The sequence below is a fragment of the Crinia signifera genome, chromosome 8 (genome assembly GCF_055691185.1).
Source record: "Crinia signifera chromosome 8, ASM5569118v1, whole genome shotgun sequence".
Classification (NCBI taxonomy): domain Eukaryota; kingdom Metazoa; phylum Chordata; class Amphibia; order Anura; family Myobatrachidae; genus Crinia; species Crinia signifera.
Genome location: NC_139224.1, coordinates 42,877,426 through 42,899,720, shown reverse-complemented (window position 1 = coordinate 42,899,720; position 22,295 = coordinate 42,877,426). Strand labels below are relative to the sequence as shown.

The 22,295-nt window shown below is 41.4% G+C and overlaps 1 protein-coding gene across 3 annotated transcripts in view; it reads left to right on the top strand.

Moving 5' to 3' along the window:
- Positions 1 to 22,295, top strand: part of TASOR (transcription activation suppressor) — a 79,049-nt gene that overhangs the window by 6,762 nt on the left and 49,992 nt on the right. For all 3 annotated transcript variants that reach the window (XM_083156234.1, XM_083156235.1, XM_083156237.1), the window contains exons 4-8: positions 8,944 to 9,016; positions 13,903 to 13,994; positions 18,625 to 18,780; positions 19,672 to 19,793; positions 21,969 to 22,000. In XM_083156234.1, the coding sequence (XP_083012360.1) occupies positions 8,944 to 9,016; positions 13,903 to 13,994; positions 18,625 to 18,780; positions 19,672 to 19,793; positions 21,969 to 22,000 (475 nt within the window). The remainder of the gene's footprint in view (positions 1 to 8,943; positions 9,017 to 13,902; positions 13,995 to 18,624; positions 18,781 to 19,671; positions 19,794 to 21,968; positions 22,001 to 22,295) is intronic.

Here is a 22,295-nt window from a genome sequence, read left to right as displayed (position 1 = left end):
TGATTCAAAATCATTGATGGTTCATGGCCGATGTTGAATACTTTTGCCATCGATGGGGAGAACCAGATGGTTTCCCTACATTGATGGCAAAGCAAAACCGATGTTTTGCTTTTTTTTTTCAAAGTGCAGGGACACAGAGCATAGCTACTACGCCCCCGACACCTGCAAAGCCCCGCCCACCCCACGTGTTTTGATTGGCCCAAAGGCCAATCACTCACACATAATAGAAGACCATCGATATGAAAAACTATTGATGGTCGCCCATTGCATAGTTTTACACTATTGATGTCTATGCACTTTTGCAATCAATGGCAACCATTGATGGCAAAGGCACCGATGGCCATCCCTACTAAAACCCGTGGATTGTTTGGTCATAGCATATGTGTGTGGTTTGATTATCCATTATGGAGACTTAGGCAGGTATTCAATGCGGCCGGCGATGGGGTTAAACAGCGAGGATTGCAGAAAACCAGCGATCCTCCCTGTTTAACCCCCGCGCCGGCCGTTCACTCTATTCAAAGTTCTGGGGAAATCCTCGCCGTCACAGGGCGGCGAGAATTCTCCAAAACAGCGAGACCCGCGGCTAATGCAGAAAACTCGCTGTATTTAGCCACGAGTCTCGATGCTTCAGGAGCCACATACGCAAATTCCGCCTCGCTCAAAAAATGGAGCGAGGGGAAATTGGCGTATGAGGGGGCTGCGTTGAATACTGACGGGTGAGTGGTGACAGCGAGCAGAAAGCTCTGCTCGCTGTCGCCGCTCGCCCACAGCATTGAATACCTGCCTTAGAGTAAATGTTTTCAATGACTATCAAATAGCCTTATCTGAATTGAGAAGGGCATGTTTTATTACTGGAGTTTAAAGATTTTTTTGTCCATTCTTTCAGTAGAAAAGGCAATGTTATAATTACAATAGGCCTGCTTCTTATTGGGTTAAGTCTTGATGTGGATCTCATACATTACCAGATTTTTGTTCACACCAGTTAGACTGGACAGATACAGCCATAGGTGTGTATCCAGCTTAAATCCCAAAAACCTTTCTACTGAATTTCAGCCCTGCCACAAAAGGACCAGCTGATCTCATGCCAATGATTTTTTTTTTTTTTTAAACCTTAGGTTTTTATTGCAAGTTTTTCATCAAAATAATAGGGGGTACAGAAGAGAAAAAAGGGGGGGGGGGAGAAATAGAGTAGAAAAACAGTAAATGTCATATCAGACCATGAGCAACTCCTTTAATGTTGTCTGGGGTTATACATACAGTAAAAAAAACACCACTGAATAAAGAGTCAGGTATTCACTGAGAATCCAGTACAGTTAAGTCTGGAGGGCTACTGTAAATGGTGGAGTAGCCCATTCTATCAATGAAGAGAGAGCATCCAAACCATTTCATGACAATCGAGTTTGGAGAGGAAGAGTATTTGGCACCCGCGGTCTCATATTTAAAATTACTGAGTATTTTGTTGTGAGGAGGGAATTGTATCAGATTTCCACAGTTTTGCAATAACCGCTTTAGTGGCAATAAGGACATGTCCTAAGATGTATGTCAGCTACTGTGAAATGTGCCGGGAAAATATGAAGCAAAGCTAGTGCTGGGTCTGGGAGGATAGTTTGGTTTACAATTTAACCCATCATCTAAAAGACTTCCCTCCAGAGAGGCCGCAGAGAAGGGCATGCCCAGAATATGTGATAGATATCCCCGATGTTTCCACATTTTCTCCCAACACAAGTTAGAGGTCGTAGGCACACTATTCGGGGTGAAGTAGGCCCTATGGATGAGCTTAAAAAACATTTTGGAATGATTTATACAGCGCAAGAGATCCCAAAACAAGACTTAAATATATCCTCCCAGTCCTCTTCCTTAAGGGTTATGTTTAAATCTATAGTTTGTGAGTTCACTTTGTGCCTACTCTTTGGAAGAAAGTAAATGTGCTTACCACCATGATTACCCCCTTTATGTGAAGGGGCGCTAGCCTTAATTTTAAGAAAGGTAGGGAAGGCCGTTTTTTTATGGGAGCCAGCTCCTTATCTGCAAATAAATAAAGTCCTGTCTTGGCGTGTTAAAGTTGTTTTGTAGATGAGTGAAGGACACTAAATTATCCCCATCATGTAGGTCGCCCACTGACTTATGCCCATGTAATCTATTTATCCAGTGGTAAATTAGGGATTAAAGCCTTCAAGGCTCTAAAGGATAACATGGGAGATGGTAACACAACTCCTTCTACTGATGCTAACATTTTATTCCAAATATCAAGGATCAGTTTGATAGACTTGCAGAAGGCTGAGCAATTCCGTGTTTCAGACATCGGAAGCCGTGGAAGGTCTGACATAGAGATAGCGTGGGCATATGTACTTTTCTAGAGTCACCCATGGTTTTGGGTCTTTAATAGTGAACCAATCTCTAGCCTGATTCAGTATACATGAAGCATAATAGGTTTCAACATCAGGATAAGCAACTCCCCCATCTAGCTTAGAACGAAGCTAATTATTTTGGCCACTTTCCAAATGTATTTAGCCAAAAGTTGATTACATTTGTAAATTATAGATTTTGGTGGGGATCTCTGGAAGGATCTAAATAGATACATTAATTTTGGTAGCATTTTAGCCGCCACGATTCTCCCAAGCCAAGATAAATCGTGCAACATCCAGTCTCTCGTCATCTCCGCAAATGCCCTCAATACAGGCCTATAATTGCATTCAATAATGCTTTTTTTCGAATGTCAAGTTAATCCCTAGGTATTTTAGTGAACAGGTCTGCCATGAGTAATTTATATATCTCATTCAGTTCAGTGACCGTTTCAGGTGAAAGACCTAGAGGGAGGGCCTCCATTTTACTAGTATTTATTTTATAATATGAGACCTGAATATTCCTGTAGTACCCCATGAAGGCAGGAAGAGCGTTTAAAGGGTATAGGATACATAACAGGACATCATCGGCAAAAATACTAATTTTGTGGGACGAGTTGCCAACTATTGGGCCCCATATAGTCATTACTTCTCATACTTTCACCCAGAGGCTCAATCGCTAGGGCAAAAATTAAAGGAGAGAGCAGGCACCCTTTCCAGGTTACATTAGAGATTTTGAAGCCTGAAGAGGTACATGCCAATGATTCTTTAATTGACAGAGGTGAGCGTGTTGATGAAGACAAGGCTGGAGATGAGTCTGAATATGATGACTAAGTTAGATTAACAGATTGGAAGTTTTAAAAGGAGTATGGTGCTTGAAATCACTGTCATTCCTCTGTTAACCATGGTTATCTGCAAGGAACTGCATGCAGCGACCATGTTTTTTTGCACAAAAATGGCATCGCAGGCAAGGATATTTCTTGCTAGTAAGATTGCACTTCGATCATTTATCAGATTATCAAAAACTTCAAAGAGAGCGGTTCAAAAGTTGTGAAGAATGTTTCAGGATGCTGAAGAACATCCAACAAGGACCAGTACCATCTCCTAAAGTTGATTCAGCTGCGGGATCGGATGCATCTGCACGCACAGTGGTGCAAAGACTTTTGGAGGATGGCCAGGTGTATAGAAGGGCGGCAAGTCACTTCTCTCCAGGAAAAACTTCAGGGACAGACTGATCTGCAAAGGGTACAGGAATTGTACTGCTCAGGACTAAAGTAGTTTTTTATGATTGTTTGGTCTATCTGGAAAAACCGCTTGTCTGGAGAAAGAAAGGTGAGAGCTGCCATCAGTCCTGTAATACCAACATGAGGTTGCCTCTCAGCCCAAGGGAGGGGGCTCAATAACAATTTTGTTTACGAACACAGGCATGAAAAAGGAATAGTACCAAAATATCCTTCAAGAGTAGCTTCTCCCAACCATCCATGAAAAGTGAAGTTTACAGACAAAGAAGAACAATGGTGGAGCGCTGAAAGAATACTAAAAATTAACACAAAAATGGATCAATGGGGTATCACATAAAAAAATTAAAAAAATAACAATTTTATTTATGACTAGCATATAAGAATATAGATTAAAAGTTAAAACATGAAATAGATCATAAGAATAAAATGGAATGCACTCTGATAAATATTAATAAGTGACCATGGATTATACTGATATTCAATCTCACTTGTTCTTAGTATACTCTCCTCAGGTCATTGGGTATGATCTCCTATGGTGTCCATATTTTATGCTGGTATTGTGGGTGTCCATAAACCTGAATGGATGCCTTCTGTGTTTGTATCCACTTGTTTGAAACAGGATTGGGTACTTATGTAATATCTGGGCTCCCGTTTTTCTTATGAGACCGCGTCCCCTCGCGGGGCTCGCTGCGCTTGCCACGCTTCGGGCACGGTGGCTCGCTGCGCTCGCCACACTATATAAAATCCACTCCATGCGTAGTTGGATAGTAGGGGTATGAAAAAATGGGGTGCATTTAACATGGGAGCCCAGATAATACATAAGTACCCAGGATTGTTGGGGTTTCAGGATCTGGATAGACTCCAATAGTTAACAAGTGGTGGTGTCCCAAAAAATTATGTCCAGTTGGTATTGGCAAATATGAGAACCAAGAAAGGAGGATCAATAGGAGAGCTGGTCCAAGTGTGAAGTGGGTTCAAAGTCCAGAGTCATATAGCAGAGTGCAGCCTGGACTGATGCGTTTCGTTGTTCTAAGACAACTTTTTCAAAGAAATTGAATGTCATTTGTCAATAAAGCCTTTGACACTTATGCAATTTTACATCAGTATACCATAGTAACACCTGTCTAAAGACACAGAAGCCGCAACTTTGTGAAAACCAATACTTTAGTAGTTCTTAAAACATTTGGCCATGATACTATACATTTTATTGACCATTTGTAATGTTAGCTCTTGCAGTCTAAAAATCTTCTTCAATTTTGACAGTTTGATACTTACTAGTACGTTTTGACATCTAACTTTTTAAATGTTCTTCTTAACTAAATTTTTATTATATGTGTAACATGATGCTGCCATTTCAGGACCAGTTTATTTCTATAGATAATTGTTAACAGGGATAAGTTCAAGTCAAAGTTGAAATGGGTGTCTGGCCTTCCACATTAAGGGCCTGATTCACATTGACTAGGTAAGCAGTGACAATCGCTGCACGCTGAGCAAGCGAAAGCTCGGCGCCGAGCGAGTTGCTGCAGCAAGTGAATGGATGTGTTCGCTAACTCCTCCATTTGCATGAGTCCATACATGCGAAAATCTAATTATTTTGCAGTCTCGCAGATAAGTTAGTCTGAGCTGACTTATCTGGCACAGATGTCAGCCTCCCTCTCCCTGCAGGCTTTGGCATTCCTGCATTCTCATGGGGACGCCCAGCATTTCTGAGCACACCCACCATATTTCTGGGCATTCCCAGCACTGCAAACTGTGATAGTTGCTGAAGGCCTTCACACTGCGGCTCTGCACATGTGTTTATTCGCCTATATGGATGCACAGAGCCACACCATCAGTCCCTGGCACGAATACGCATGGGACCAAGTCAACCTGAATCAGGTCCTAAATCTGCCACATTCAATACTTTAAGAACTGAGAGCTGTCATCTTGCAAGCAAATCATACGTTTTTGAGTAAGGAGCAGATTCTGCAAACCGATCTTGCGTGATTATACACTGATATAGGAATGAAGAGAAGGACTGTTATGGGGGACGCACTAATTGAATTAAAACTAAACTTTTATTTAGAATATGCTCAAATTCCCTTATCGTTTACTTTGGGAAATAACAAGATCGGTGAAATGAGGGTTAAAATCACAAACCCAGACAAACATATACACACTGTGCTCATAAAAATTTAAATGGTGTAATAAACTTACATAAGTGTCCCTTTGAAGATGCCTTATCAGTATAGCATAAATTTCTGAAAATAGGCAGTTGAAGTCTCATTACTAATCGTCTGGATTCATGGGGTTCTAGAAGATACCTTCAATAATATGATTAGAATGCCATCAGTTTAATTATGTAGATCAGTGGTTCTCAAACTCTGTCCTCAGGACCCCACACAGTTCACGTTTTCCAGGTCACCCGGCAAATGCACTCATTACTCACTGACACATTTAAGAGCCACAGGTGGAGCTAATTATTTCACTTGATTCTGTGATGAAGCCTGTAAAACATGGAGGAGTGACTTTGAGAACCTGTGATGTAGGTATATATTTCTATAGGATACTGTGATGTATAAAGGTATTATTACTAAATCTACAGATGTAGCCCCTGCCATCCTTGGCCAGGGCTCGCCAGACCCTCCCCGCTGGCGAGCCCCGGCGGACAGGGGCTACACTGAACTGCGACGTGCGTGCGTGCGTCTCACGGCGGGGACGCTGTGTGTCCCTTCCCCTTCTCTGCTTCAGGGAGACGGGCAGGGTTAGGTTGATGGGGAAGGCGGCGGGGACTGGAGGCAGGCTCAGGCTCCATTGCCCAGGGAGCGTGCGAGCCCCCTGGCGGGGCCGGCATGATGACGGGGCTGGCATTGGAAACTCCAGCCTTGCAAAGATGACACAAGCCCCATCTGTATATTCTCTCCTTTTTGACCTTTTTATAATAAAAATCCTGTTATAAAGACCGGTTATTACTAATGTTTGTATAGTGCACTTTAAATTATCAGTAATTCTAGTAGATCTATATCTTAAGCGAGTGCAAAGATACTTTATTTACCATTCCCAGCAAAACTAGCCAGATAAATATCTGGTTTATTTATATCATTAAAGGTAGTCCGTAGAAAAATGTTGTAATCATGAATTCAGTAGTTCTTTACTGCCATCTTCTGACCAAATTATATAAATTTAATTATATCAATTCCCAGTTGGTGAATGTTAGGTTGCTGCCTGTTGCAATATCATATCTTTGGATTTGGTCATAATTTGGATCTCCAAATTGCCTCCTCTCCGCTTACTAATCGCACACTAAACATTTGATCAATTCTCATCTAACAGATCAATTGACTGCCATTTATACTCTGTGTATAGATATAATCTCTATAACCTCTCCCCAATATTTGGGTACAGAAGTATAATAGTAATTTCTATTATCAGCAATTCACATTGTTAAACTAACACATTTTAACAATGTCGCCGGGGACTAGGGTGCCTGAGCGGCTGAGCGGGGCCTGCCACCTGGTCACTGATGCAGTGCTAATGGTTGCAGGAGAGCTCCGGCGTACGATCACTGGAGGGAGGGGGGAGGGCGGCGGCAATGGCAGGGTGCTGCTAGAGGTGGTGCACAGAGGCACCACTGGCACACACCTACCTGCTCGTGCTATGGCCGGAAATTTTCTGCCAATTTGCGGCAGCGCAGCTGAGCCTGGAAAACTTCCGGACATACCACTGAAGTGGTTAATGAAGGTGTGGTGAATAGAGAGCTGTGCATGGAGTATGCGGTCGTTGGTTTGACAGTCACACGGTCGACCACTATTTGTCGACAGGGAGTAGGTTGGTATGGTCAAAAGATCTATGCAAGCATTAGGTCGAAATGCAAAAGGTAGATGAGTTTTTTTTTTTTTTTTTGTGTGTGTGTTTTTATTTATTTTTTCCAAAAAAGGACTTGTTTGTACTTTCAATCCCAGTGGATGTGGCAGGGGTATTATAATAGTGTGCCGAGTGCTGCCAGGTACCGTGCCCGAAGCATGGCGACCTAATGCAGGTCTACCTTCTTCTTCTTCTTTTTTTTTTTTTTTTTTTTTTAATATGTTTTATTGATCCTCGTAAGTCATAATGGTTACATACAATGAAGCTAGTAGAACAGTACCAAGTGAGGAACAATCCACCATTTTCAAATTTTCCAGAACATATATGAACAAAGGAAGAACATAGTATGGTAACATTAGTAGTGATATAATGTTAGGCATAATATTGGTGTAGGAATCTTTATGTATGTGTAGCCAATGGTATCACCAATCATAGGTCTACCTTTTCTTGTGTCGACCTACCGCCTGTCAACCAATAGGCCGTGCAGTATGTTCTCAGCCCAAGAGATCTATCTGCCAAAAAAGTTTCTAAGGTTAAGGCGATTGTTCACTGATGGCTGCGAAATCAGGTGTATGCGATTTTTTTTTTTTTTTTTTTTTTTGTGGTCAGATTATAAGCAAAACGCACTATTTCCTCAAATCATACATGTAATATGTATTTGTATTAAAAGTGTGTCTGTTTTTGCCATGACACCCCCCCCCCCCCCCCCAAAAAAAAAAATTTGCACTTTCCAAATGTTTTCACACTAAAAACCTGTAAAATTGCATATGTAATAGGGTGTGATTTTTAAAATCGTACACCTAACATGACTAAAAGAATGCACAAAAATAGACCTGCTTCTGGTAGGCGAGTTTGACAGAAGCATGCACAAATGAGTGAGATCCGTGCATGCTTCTGTCTGGAAAAGTGTGTTTTAAGTAATCTTGAAACAAAATAAACGCATGGGGTAAAACTAACCAGCCCCGGACTCCTGGTTTCAGAAATATGGGGACAAAATGAATAGGGGCGCTCTTCCGGGATGGTTAGTTTCTAGCGAGAGTAGGCAGGTATGTAATTGTGTGATCCTGTAATGGTTATTGTCCTGACGGTCACCAGGCAGTATCCTCCTGCAACGTAGAAATACGGTTAGAGTAAACATAGGTAGAGGTGCTTAATAGCACCTTTCCACATCCTGGCTTTTACAAAATTCATGATCTTGTTTTTTTCCCCTTAATAGCTTTGTCTGTTTATCAAAAAAGATACAGGTAGTCCCAGATATTATAATTTTCAAGTCCAGCTTTTATTATGAAAACCTGATTTAAATGTCTGACACTTTTGAAAGGTGGCTTAATGCTGCAGTGAGGACTGCAAATAATTTATTTAATGGTCGATGGAGAAAAACAATGAGCCTAACAATACAGGTGCTAAGTGGAACACTGCCAATTATTGAATTGGCACTAATGACTTAATTTTTTACTGCTGTAAAACTCTGATTATCCTCTGCCTGTTATGTCTTAGTCTAACGCCTTATCTCTTAGGTACATACTATATGTGAAAAAGGATTACTTGTGGGCAATTCACGATTTACATGTCTTGGAAAACCCTCTATGGGTAAGTAGTTTTTGTGTTTTTTATTTATTCATTTTTTCTCGCCCATATTTCTAGGCCTTTCATAGCTCAATTTTAATCATCCTCTATGCCATGCATAGTTCTGTTCGTGAGGCATGTCACATATTAGAAACACATACAGGAGAGGTGTGATTTATTTTGTAGAAATTATAGGGGAACTCATTAGGTGAGAGCAGCTCGCAGGGGGGAGCACTTTGCCCCTACCAGTGTGCGAATGCCTACTTCATGGCCCCTTACAGTGCCATACTTTCACATAGAAGCTCTGCCCTATGGACAAGTCTGGCAGTACTGGAAGTGCACCATACCACCGCACTTACTTGAGGGTGTGCGTGGCTTGACAGCATTGTCATATTGTGCAGAAAATAATCACACTGTACCCTTTAGCGCTGTGTTAAAAGGAAACAGGCTATGGTGGGAGATGGTCACCTTAGAAAAATAACAGGCTGATCAATTAATTCCTAAAGGTTTAAAAATAGTGAAACAACCCTCCTTTACCACAGCCAACAATCTATTTAAGAAAGAGTGGGACTCCATTTTAGATTCATGCTCATATGCTCTAATTGTATTTATCATTAAGGAACAACAGGCTGCTCTTTTGAAGCTTGATGAAGAAATTTTGGTACTTGTTTAGTTTAACGACGGCAGCGTCTGAGTCCCCTTGCGGGGCTCGCTGCGCTCACCTGTGTTACGGGCTCGGCTACGCTCGCCACACTATCTAAAGTCAACTCCATGCCAACGTGGATAGTAGGGGTATGAACTATCCACTTAGCATGGAGTTTTTACAGTTTATTTTAGAAAGCTTGGTGAGCGCCGAACCCGGAAGCAGACGCCATGACACTAAACAAGTAACGAAATTTCTGTCCTCATTTTGGCTTTGTGTGTGTGTATGTGTGTGTGTGTGTGTGTGTGTGTGTGTATAATATATATTTCCAATTTATAGTGGCACTGCACATAATTTCCATAGTTCATGCTGGGGTGCACAACTCGGGAACAAATCTATCCAGGTTTGGCCCATATACAAGGGGTACATTGCAGAGAGCACTCACCAGACTTGTTGCAAATCCATATATGTTTATTCACGACAACATAGAGTCGACGTTTCGGTCCTCCATTGGACCTTTTTCAAGACCACCTCCAGGAGCAGATGTATACAACTCAGTGGAGCCCTGCAGGATTATATACCCTGTATCCTGTCACTCCGCCCCTCAGCACAAACGAAACCCGGAAGTATCAATAAATAGCTTACAACATTAAAATCGCCATATATACATTAGCCAGTCTATATGTATCAAAACCACCTAGTTACCTTGTGATTCCTATTTCAATGCAGCTTACTCACCTCATCAGAGAGGATCAACTTTGATCCAGATATCGATATGCGTTCCACCTCAGCTGGCTTTGGAAATGAACCACTTTATGTATCTGGGGGAATACTATATGCATATTGCAGGCACCGCTATGGGGTCTAATTTAGCCCCGGCATATGCCAATACGTTTATGAACTGGTATGAACAGCAGCACATACTGGGCCAGTTCTCTGCAAATATAGTATTCCTCCGGAGATTTATTGATGACATCTTTGGGTACTTGTGGAGTATCACGGCTCCCACGACCTGCATCGTATGCTAAAAATCGCATGCGATGCGATCGCACCCGATTTTGCATTGAAATGTGTATTAAAATGCTCAAAAATCGGTAAAACATTGTATCGCATCGTATGCCCCTGAATGCGATGGCATACGATTTTTGAGCAAAAATGCTCAAAAATCGGTAAAGCATCGCATCGTATGCCACTACATATGGCATACGATGGGAGCCGTGATACTCCACAAGTACCCATCTTTGTGTTGTGGAGGGGGAGTATTGAATCTTTCCATGGTATTGTTGACACTTTAAACTCCCAGGACTCACCTATCCGCTTTTACAGCAACTGCGGATGCATATACAGTAAATTTTCTTGACTTGACTTTGTTGCTAAATGGACATAAAGTGGACTACACACTTTTTTGAAAACCCACTGATCGTAACATGCTGTTGTGGGCAAGTAGCCACCATCCTCAACATCTAAAGTCAAGTTTGCCGATATCCCAGTTGGTTCGGGTACTTCGGAACAATTCTGACATGGCGTTGGCAGAAGTGCAACTTAAATAATGCCAGGACAGATTCATAGAAAGGGGTTACGACAGAAAGATCTTGCAGAGCTGCCTCACCAGAGCAAAAAGGATTGTGTTAAAGGATGGAGTAAGAAAGAAACCTATGGACCCTGACCGGGTTATCCTTAATATACGATGTGACATGAATTTGAACAACACCCAAAAAACCATCAAGAAAAATTGGGGATTGGTTGCAATAGATCCAGCTTTCAATAGTCAGCAGTTGGCCGCCTTTATTGAGTATTAATAGAGGGCGTAACCTAAAGGATCTGCTCCTACGGGCTGATGCTTGGCCAGAGAAGAACCACAGTTCGAATTGGTTGACCCATTCAAAGGGTTGCTACCGCTGTCTTGGGTGTACGGCTTGTCGAGCAATGATCATCGGTAAATACTTCTGTCACCCACAAAGTGGGAAGAAAAATATTTCTGAGGCACAGGTTGACATGCCAGTTGGACCATATAATTTATTACTTGGTATGTCCCTGTGGACTCTTATGTCGGAAAGACAATTCGGATATGTTGAGAAAGAATGGCCCAACATAGGTCCTCGATTCGACTTGCCTATGAGACGGGCTCTTCAGATAAACCTGTGGTGGTCCATTTCCTGAAGTGTGCGCACATCAAATATCTGCAATTAGAGGGATGATCATCGATTGGATACCTCCGCTCAATAGGGGAGGTGACAGAGGTCTGACCTTATTGAAAACCGAAACTGGAGACCGTTTCACCTAAGGGCCTCAATGAGGTAAATCATTTGCATATGTTCCTCTAATGGACGACAGTGGGAATAATTGGACTGACCACTAACAGGGATGGTCGTTGCTATTCGAGAAGAAATGATAATCACTATCCCCTGTGGCAACTACATGTACATTGTTCCAATATAAAAATTACAGCATGGCGATTTTTGCACAAAAGGCTATTTTTTGAACAAAGGGCTAAATTTTGCACATTGAATATTATCTCTACACAATTTTGCAGACACATAGGGCAGTATTGAGTGAGGCTGATTCGCCATGTTCTATGGCGATTTTGTGTTATTTTCGTGCTGTAAGGCATATATATTTAATATATATAATATAATATATATATATATATATATATATATATATATATATATATATATATATTTAATAATAATAAAAAAAAAAAATTTATATATATATATATATATATATATATATATATATATATATATATATATATAATTTTTTCCTGTTCAGACTGGCACTAATATATATTATAATATAAATGTATACATACATACATTCCAGTGAGACCAGCACTCGGGTCTTGAAAGTGGATGCCTGTGATAACTTGCTCCGGTGCCCTCAGGATATATGCAGCGGTAATAAGCGGCACTCGGAGGCTGATGTAAATGGTGAAAACAACAGGAACTTTATTCCTTGTGCAGAAGTGAAAATGTTTCGGAGCTCGGGGGCCCCTGACTGAACTGACGACGACGACGGCCCCCGAGCTCCGAAACGTTTTCACTTCTGCACAAGGAATAAAGTTCCTGTTGTTTTCACCATTTACATCAGCCTCCTAGTGCCACTTATTACCGCTGCATGTATGTGTATATATATATATGTATGTATGTATGTATGTATATGTGTGTGTGTGTGTGTGTATATATGTGTGTGTGTGTGTGTGTGTGTATATATGTATATGTGTGTATATATATATATGTATATATATGTATATATGTATATATATATATATATATATATATATATATATATATATATATATATCCGACGGTGGATGTCACTCAGATGATAACAAATGAAACAGACAACTGTGTTTAAAGCCAACGTTTCAGGGCTGTGGCCCTTTTATCAAGTCTTGATAAAAGGGCCACAGCCCTGAAACGTTGGCTTTAAAGACAGTTGTCTGTTTCATTTGTTATCATCTGAGTGACATCCACCGTCGGATATATATGTTAAATATTTTGGATGAGCACCAGAACCGTTGTGAATTCTACAGCAGAGTGCCGGTCGTTTGGGACTGTATATATATATATATATATATATATATATATATATATATATATATATATATATATATATATATATATATCTCAAGTCTTCAAGTCCTACAGTTAAGACCGTTTTAGTTATAATTGAACAATATCTACAAATTCTGTGTGTTTGTATTTCAAGTTCAGGCATGTTAGCCACTTCTATCTGTAATTAGATTTCCTTTGGCAACATTTAGTTTTTTTCATGACATCCAGTAAATCTGAAGCCAATATCACATGATCCTGTTCATAGTACAATTAATTGATTTGGATATTTCAATCTGTAAATAAACCAATGTGTGTTTAGCAAATACATCATTTTTTAAGGGAGCATACTTCCTACATTTTAAAACTATGTATTCACCTTTTTGATTTTCTAAATCGTACCTATATTCTATTTTAAGAATTCTGTTTAATAACGGTTACTGTTGTGTTCAATGGTGATGTATTCAAAAGAACAACTACTGTACTTTTGGAAGCATATGTTTTACCACCACTCCATAGATGACCTTGATGAAAGGATGTTTTAATGAAAAAATAAACTCCTCGTCTGCAAGAAAATCTTGCAGAGCACAAAGACACTGTATTTCTATGTTTATGCCAAATGTGTTTTTTGTCATGAAGACTTACTGTGATTTTACAGGTTTCTCTACTAGCTTTTATTTATCTTTTATTTTATTTTTTTTTCTCCGCAGGAGTATACCTGTCTAGATTCTCAGATTTATTGCAAGTCAACCCTTTAGAAGTAGGCGCAACTGACAGTATTTTCATATTCAAAGTAATGAAGGTAAATTATAGATTTAATTATGGGAAGTTAATTGAACACAATAACATTTATTTTATCCAAATAACCCCTGAATCTCCTGGGTGCTTGTTAATAGGTTATTCTTCCCCTCAGGGATTTCAATTCCGGGATAACACTCAAAAATATATGCAATAGCGCCACTTTTTTTCTTAAATACACAATAAAACAGAGATTGAAGTGTGTGACTCGTACCAGAGGTAAAGTCTACAATTCTGTAGACTAGTTCACTTTAAGGGAGAGACATTCCGGTCACTACTGACCACTTGAATTTTTCCAGTATTCCCATAGGTTCCGCGTATGTAATATACATACACGTGAAATAGTGGAATACTATTTAATTGTTTAAAAGCAATGTATCAGCATATACAACAAATGGACTCTCACCATAAACTTTGATCCACAAAGCATGCAGATCAAAAAAGCATGATGATCTATTTAAACAGGCGTCCCTGGAATGCTTACAGGAAACAGCGATAATCCGAAGAGTCCACAGAAACTGGATACTTCAGCCGACCAGTTTCGATCTCCTCCAATTTCTTTTTCAAGGCATGAATCACAGTGTATCCAGAACAGATAGAAATACCTCCCCCAATCAATGGGCAGGCTAAGCCAAATCCCAGACAAATTAGGTCAGGTAATATGTCTGGCATTATTTGGATGGTATTGTATGAAGTGGTTAATTTAAACCCATTGACCATCTGAGCGACTAGCGCATTGTAATCAATCTTATCCCCTTTTGTGCACAATAACAAGTTTATTTTTTTTTTTTTTTTTTTTACAGATGGAGCGGGTCCCATCTTTGGCCGGCACTTGCCAGATCCCTTGCACTGGCGAGCGCCGGCGATAGAGACTGGGACGCGCGTGCGTCTCACACGCACGTGCGTCCTAGTTTCCTGTTGGCGGGGGGACGGAACCCTGTCCATCTCCGCTTCAGGGAGACGGACAGGGTTAGGGGGTGCGGCAAGGCCGCTGGGACCCTGGGCGACCGTCGGCGAGGCGGCGGGGACCCGGGGGGAGCCCCGTTGTAAGGGGACGCACGTGCATCTCGTGCGTGTGGTTCCCCTCCGGCAGCTGGTGAATCTTCCGCGATCCCCTGCAAAGCTGGGACCCACTCCATCTGTATTTCCGAAAACTTGATTTTGAAGGGTGAATTGAGTTTTTTAAAGCCCTACATGACCAAAGCTGATTACTGTAGATGAAGGACTTTTTAGCAGTACCTAGGATCTCCCGTAATTTATCTGTTTATGAAAAGCATTTCTGTACAGTGCTGTAATGCATTAATTCTATCTGTTAAGCGTCTTGAGTCCTCTTGGAGAAAGAGTGCTATATAAATTATTATTGTAAAAATATTTGGATGAGCCCTAAAACTGCCTATCTACCATCTCCTCTACGGTGTCTGAATGCTTCCTGAAACTTAACATTATTTGTAGAGAGGGGAGGGGATTGTCACAGGCGAAAATGTATTAATTTGATTTAACAAAATTATTTATTTATGTAAACCAACACTAGACCTGTTATATGTAAATTCTATACAGGTACTAGGTTGGTGGTGCTCGTAAAGTTGTTCAGCAATCAAGTTGAGAAAGACCAAAGGGTTGTTCAAAGGTGAACAATATAGGTTTTTGGGGCACACTTGTAAAGAATATTTACAAGTGTGCCCCAAAAACCTATATTCTGCCTTTTGTTCACCTTTGAACAACCCTTTTGTCTTTGAAACTTAATATTGCCAACATTTAATTGTGGTGTGGTTTATTTATTTATTTATTTATTTATTTTTACCACTTCAAGGGTTCCTTAACATCTTTTCTCTCTACATCATCCTCTATTCTGTGCACCAAGTCTTCTACCTTGCAGTCTTCCTAAACTTTGCTCTTTCCTATTTAATGTCTCATTCAGGCCATCTTTCAATCCCAACTCTTCCACCTCCTGCACATCTCCAAAATCAGCCCTTACTCACCCCTGATGTCACCAAAACTCATTCATACACTACTCATCTAATCACAATCATCACTCAATCTGCTGTCTTCCTACTTCCAACGTTAAAGGACCAGTTCACACATTATAGCGCAGGTGCAACCCCACGTGAATGACCTCCCTAGATCTCTAAATCTGAATTAAGTTAGTTGACTATATTTAGGACTCTTCCAGATATTTGGACAATGTAGCTGTTAACTCAGGCCTAGTGTCTGCCAGAATTTAGGGCTCTGGCATCACAGCTTGCAGGACTCCATTGCTCCACTATTTGAAGGCTGACTCCGAATAAAATAAGACCTTAGGGTTGCTTCCATTTAAGCTGAGGTCCTTTTCAGACCTCAATACGAGAATACAATAGTATTGGGTGTAATTACTAAAACATTTTTTTTATTATTTATTTTTTTGGCATCTTCAGACCCATATTTTTGTGGTCAGTCCATTAGTTACTCTCTTCCCATCACCCCACTCCCTGGAGTATTTCAAAGAACCAGCATTCTGCTAGAAAACAAATCGGGGCCACTTGTGAAGATAAACCAGAGGCAAACAATCTTGGTCCTAACAACATCAGACCTTTAAACCCTTTCATTGCCAAGGGAATTTGTGAAGCCTTGAGTGCCAAAGTTGCTGTGACAGATGGTCATTATTTGTAATATGCTACTTTATATCCCATGGTATATGTTTTTTTAAGTTCTCTCCTCAATCCAGAGCTGTGACTTCTTGCTTTTTCTAATGTTTATTTCTGTGGGGCTGACTGCCCCACCATATCGCATCTGCTTGGAAAATAGACCCATCCCAGCACTTATATATCTGTAATGAGCCACCCATTTTGAGCTCTGCAAAGCTTGTCTGTGCAATCTTTCTATCCACTGGAGAGCAGTGATTGGATTTTTAAGCTAAATGACCTCTACTAGGCCAGGGATTTGTGAACCAGATAACAGCGACAGATCGGTGAGCAGAGACTGTGGTTGAAGATTTAGTGGTCAGCTGATCACAAGTGTCAGGGCAGCGCCTATAGCAGGGACAATGGCGTGTTTCACACCATAGGAAGAAACACTGCATGCAACGGCTGACAGCCAACCCAAATACCTGACCTTCAGAGTAGTGCAGGTAGTGATTTCTGACCAGATTTATCTTTCGAGGTGACTTCATTATGCTCCAATCAAGGAGTGACCGGAAATAGTAGTTACTGCTTTACCGCAGGGAATTCAGTTAAACACGGATGACCTGCTTTTACAATGTCGATTTTAGTGAGAAGTTTACAAGTTTATGTTCAGAGGAAAAATAGAACTTTGTTACTGACACTTATTTTTATTTTGTCCTTTACAACTTTTGTAAAAGGCTGGCTTCTAAGCTGATCATTGCCCAGTGTATTACAGAGGTAATCTACCAAGCCTATACATTGGAAGGAAAAGCTGTATCAAACAGAATTCAAGTACACTTGCTTGTTCTGTGGGGCCTTTGTGGGCACCAAAACACTGGGCTTCTGCAGAACAACATCTTATGGCTGCTCCTTAGTCTATGGTACATACCTTCACTAAATGAATTGATTTTGACATCCGCTGCACAGCTTTCAGCGTAGGATGCTTTGCACCGCTCAGGAGCATTCATTACCATAAAGATGTATTTTGATTGTCCTCAGAATACTATAGTGTCACCAATGGAATGAAAAAGAAAAAAGGATATTTGGAATTAAGTTTCTTTTATTTCTGCAAAACAAAGAAAGGGAATAAAATTTTGAAGGCTTATGGTGAAGGGTCTCTCATCCTTTACCATAAGCATAGATACAAAAAATCGGTATACACTTAACCAGCACTCGCGTATTGATCTTTCAATGTGCACTATGCCAATCCAAGCTTCGCTTGTTCCATGGATTTAACGCCAGAAAACATAAAGGTAAAGTGATAGAGGTTTTAATAAGTACTACACGTAAAAAAAAACACCCAATGAAAAGGCATAGAAACCTATAAAATACAATTCATGAAAAAAGATAAAAATAGATCTATGGATGAAGGATCCACTCATGGGCCAGGGAACTGTAAACAATAAAGTGACTATTACCAGCATTATTCGAACTGTAAGCATAAATGAGAGTCTCTCCTATGCAGGCTTCTCTGACATGGTAGTCACCCATCTTTCCAACTCTGGAGTAGGTCACACAGTCTGGTTAGACCAACGCTTTTCGACCTCTATACACTGGGGTTTTTCTCAAGGTCTGTAGTGTGGATCTACTACAAAAAGTTTAAATAGGCTGAAGTTTTTCTAAACCACTATCTGCGGTGCAGAAGCTATTCTCGGAGCCCAGCATACAGCTTCCCAAGTGTCTCAATCCTGTGATGCTCCAGCTTCCGCTTCCCTTTATTGGCTGGACCTAAATATATAAGTACTGAGCTCCAACCAGCCAGTCAATAAAGGGAAGAGGAAGCTGAGCGCCACAGGATTGGGACATCGAGGGAAGCTGGATGCTGGGCTCCGAAGATAACTTCTGCACCGCACAGGTAGTTAACCCAAGACTCCTGTCTTGGGTTAACTTTCTTTTCCTTTACGTCTGTTGTATAGCATTCAAGTTGATATTCAGTTCCATTTTATACTAAGTATTCATTTTCATGTAAAATTAATTTTTTTCCCCCCTCTTTTGTAGGGAAAAATCAAAGGGATGACCTTTATTTTTGGGAATAATCAGGATTCCTTTACTAGCCATGGAAACTATGATCCGGACCCTAAGCATGAGTGCCACATGTTCAAGAATGCAAACACTTTCCCATTGTTAAGCTATAGGGCCTTCGAACGTGGTCAGGTACTGTTCTTATTGAATTGTATAGATTAATCTTCTTGATGTGAAATCACTGGCACTGTAGCAATTCATTAACCTGCAGTTATTACTGATGATTTGTTAAAGTTGAGACTAACATACTGTTACCATTCACCTAAATGATGGCAAAGCACACACTCTCAAAACGTAGGGTTATTTATATTTTTCTGATGCATAGAAAGATTAGCTTAGATATAATAGATTCAATTTCAGGTATATTTGTATAGAGTCTATATTGAATTTGATGCATTATCCTAAAGTGCTTTAACTGGTATGCTAAAGAGAGCTGACAAACCTGTCCTTTCCATAACATTCTGAACAGTGCAATACCAGTCAAAATTATTTTAAGATCTGGTGCGGTTTCAGCTGAAAAATGCCCGGATGAATCTATAATTTTCTCTATCTTATATTTCTCTAAAGAATCTATCATTCTGATTGAATCCTCATTATCATGGTATCCACTTAGCTTCTGTTTTTATTGGCTGAAAATGGACCCTCGATACCATGTGGTATCATGTGTCATCAGGGTTTTCAGAGGCACGCAAATCATAATACCCAATAATATCGGGTATTGGTGGAAAGAATGCCAGCATTTCGGCTAGTCTGATAGTCCTCAGTTTTTCTTAGCTGGTATGTTTATTCAAGAAAAAAAAAAATAATTTTGGACAGCAAAAGGTTAACTAGTTTGGACTTCAACATGTAAGGATGGTAGTTACCTAATCATTTAAAAAACAGGGCTTTTATGGTTTTGTTTCATTTTTATAGATACGAATCACATAATTTTGACCCTTTTTTTATATTTTATAACAATGTAAAGCTATATGAATTATATATTTGGGGTCTGAGATTTTGTTTTTTTCCCCTTAATGTCTTTAGTGTTATTTTTACGAGTATGGTTTTGATGAGATTCTTAAGAGGCCTCGTCATGTCTGTCCATATGCGGTTGTGTCATTTTCTTACAAGACCGATATTACACAACCATCCTCACCTCTTCCAGGGTAAGTTATCTACTTAAAATGCATGAGTGTTTATGTATGCTAGTTTCTTGTGCCTTTTTATGTAGGACTGATAACCAATTCTAGAGTTGCTGGTCAAGGTTATGGCTGTTGAGCAAGTATAGACTTTAAACCAGGATATTTGCGACCTCGGTTTGTCAATAAGTTATTTGGACGTATTTGTGAGATTAGAGATACTTGAGGAATTATGTTTTCCATTTCCAACCAGTTTTTATTTTAGACAGATGAAATAGAGACATATATATTATTTCTGGAAAACTCTTAGGGGGGTATTCAATCTTTGTCGTGCACCCGCAGCCATCTCCCGACGGGGGAGATTGCTGCGGGGCCCTATTCAATTCTGTCTTCCCCGACAGCATTGAACAAGGGTTTTGCGCAGAACGAGCCCGACAGCACAAGCTGTCGATTAAATAGATAGATAATGACCAGCGCACTAGCTCTATAAATGTGTCCCCAAATAAGTGGGATGGTGTGTTATGTCAGCGGTAAGAAAGATGCAGATATGAGTGGGTGAAGCACGGAGAATTTATTAGTATTGGACACAGTGTATAAGTATAAACTGCTCTGCAACCAAAATATTCTGACAGTGCTGGTGCTGTGGGGAAAGAGGGGAGAGCACCTCTGCACTGTGTGTTTGCGGTCTGGTATGACTCTCCCTCCGGTGTGATACTGGGAGACGGGTGGGGGATGAATGCCATATTAAGTATTACTGAAACTAGTTGTGTAGTTCAAAGTGTTGACAAAAATCTAGCACTTTGTATTGATTGTATAAATGCTCTTTTGAATGATTAAGATAAATTGGGAAATACAGATGGGTCTTGTCCCATCTTGGCAGGGGATGGCGCTGGCGTCGCCAGCCGCCATCCCCCGCCAGCGCCATGGCGATGGTGAGAAGGGGACGCGCGCGCGTCCCCTTCCGACGGCGCTTCCATCCGTTCCCCCGGGTCCCCGCCGCCTGCCCGCATCCCCCCCTAACCCCCCCTAACCCTGTCCGTCTCCCTGAGGCGGAGACGGACAGGGTTTCCGTCGCGCTGGCGACGGAGACGCGCGTGAGACGCACGCGCGTCTCAGTGCATTCGCTGGCGTGGCTGCTGGCGGGTCGCCAGCGCAGACGCCATGGCGACCTGCCAGCAAGGATGGGACCTGACCCATCTGTACAGTAGAAGGACCAAGTGATGCAAATGCAAAGATAAAGGAGTTTGCCACAATTAATAAAAACATAATTTATTTTTTGGTACTTGTGTAATAGCACGGCACCCGGCTACGCTACGTTTTCAGCGTAGGCTAAGCTACGCTGTCAGCATAGCCCAACGGCTGCCTAGCGTATTGACTCCACGGCAGCCCGGCTCTGTCCCCAGCGTCCAAGGCTCTGTCCTACGGCAGCCCAGCTCTGTCCCTGGCATCCAAGGCACTGTCCTACGGCAGCCCAGCTCTGTCCCTGGTGTCCAAGGCAAGCCTAGTGAGCCCCTCTCACACAGCGCCGGTAACCGCCAGATCCCCTGCACTGGCGGACGCCAGCGGAGAGGCGCTCCATCTGTCTGAGACGCAGATGCATCTCAGAGGCTCCTGCGCCTCAGTAATTATTGCAGCAGGGTACGGCAACCCTGCCTTTGTCCGCTTCAGGGAGATAGGGTTAGGGGGTTAGGTAGCACCCCATAAGAGGCACTTACCTATATGCTCGATACCACAGGTATTACATGCTTTTAGCATGGTGACAGCTGGGCAGAGAGCGATGGGCAACCCGGCTGTATTCAGAGCAGGTCCGCTACTATTTCAAATCTCGCAATGGCTCGTGAGCCACCACTGCCACTCCTGATTGGCTGCTGGTACGCAAGCTCCGATTGGCTCGCGAGGTGGTGCAAGATTTGAAATAGCCGCAGACCTGCTCTGAATACAACCGGGCTGCCCACCGCTCTCTGCCCGGCTGTCATTTCTGTCTGCCCCAAACTCCCTGCTTGCGCATTACCGCAAGGCCCCATGGTATTCGGGGTGCTGACAGCAATGGAGAAGACTGTCAGAGCCTTGATTACTATAGCGCCTTACTCTGTCCACGTAACGGACGGGCGGGCCGGCCGGCCCTGAGTACAGAGTACAGTTTTTGGCTGTTAAATGCATCCATATGGCAATTACTCCTTTTTTTTTTCCTCCTCTTTATAGGATGGTTAGTTCCACCTCCGATCACTACAATGGTATGTATGTATGTATTTTAAAATATTTCCTAAAATCTTTTATCTGCATTTTGTTTTGTAGTGTTTTTTTTTTTTTCTTCTGCCATTAGACGACTCTTCTGGCAGCAATTTAAAATCTATTTTGACTTTGACTTAATACATATAAATCTGAAACCAGAAAATGTACACTGAATTATTTTTACAACTACTTTTCTCTTTCAATGGTCCTGGTGACACAGCTCAACACTGGGATGTAGGAGGGTCCGAAGGAGCCAGGCACCTATCCTAAAGTTTTAGAGGGTAGGCTCCTCCCCTA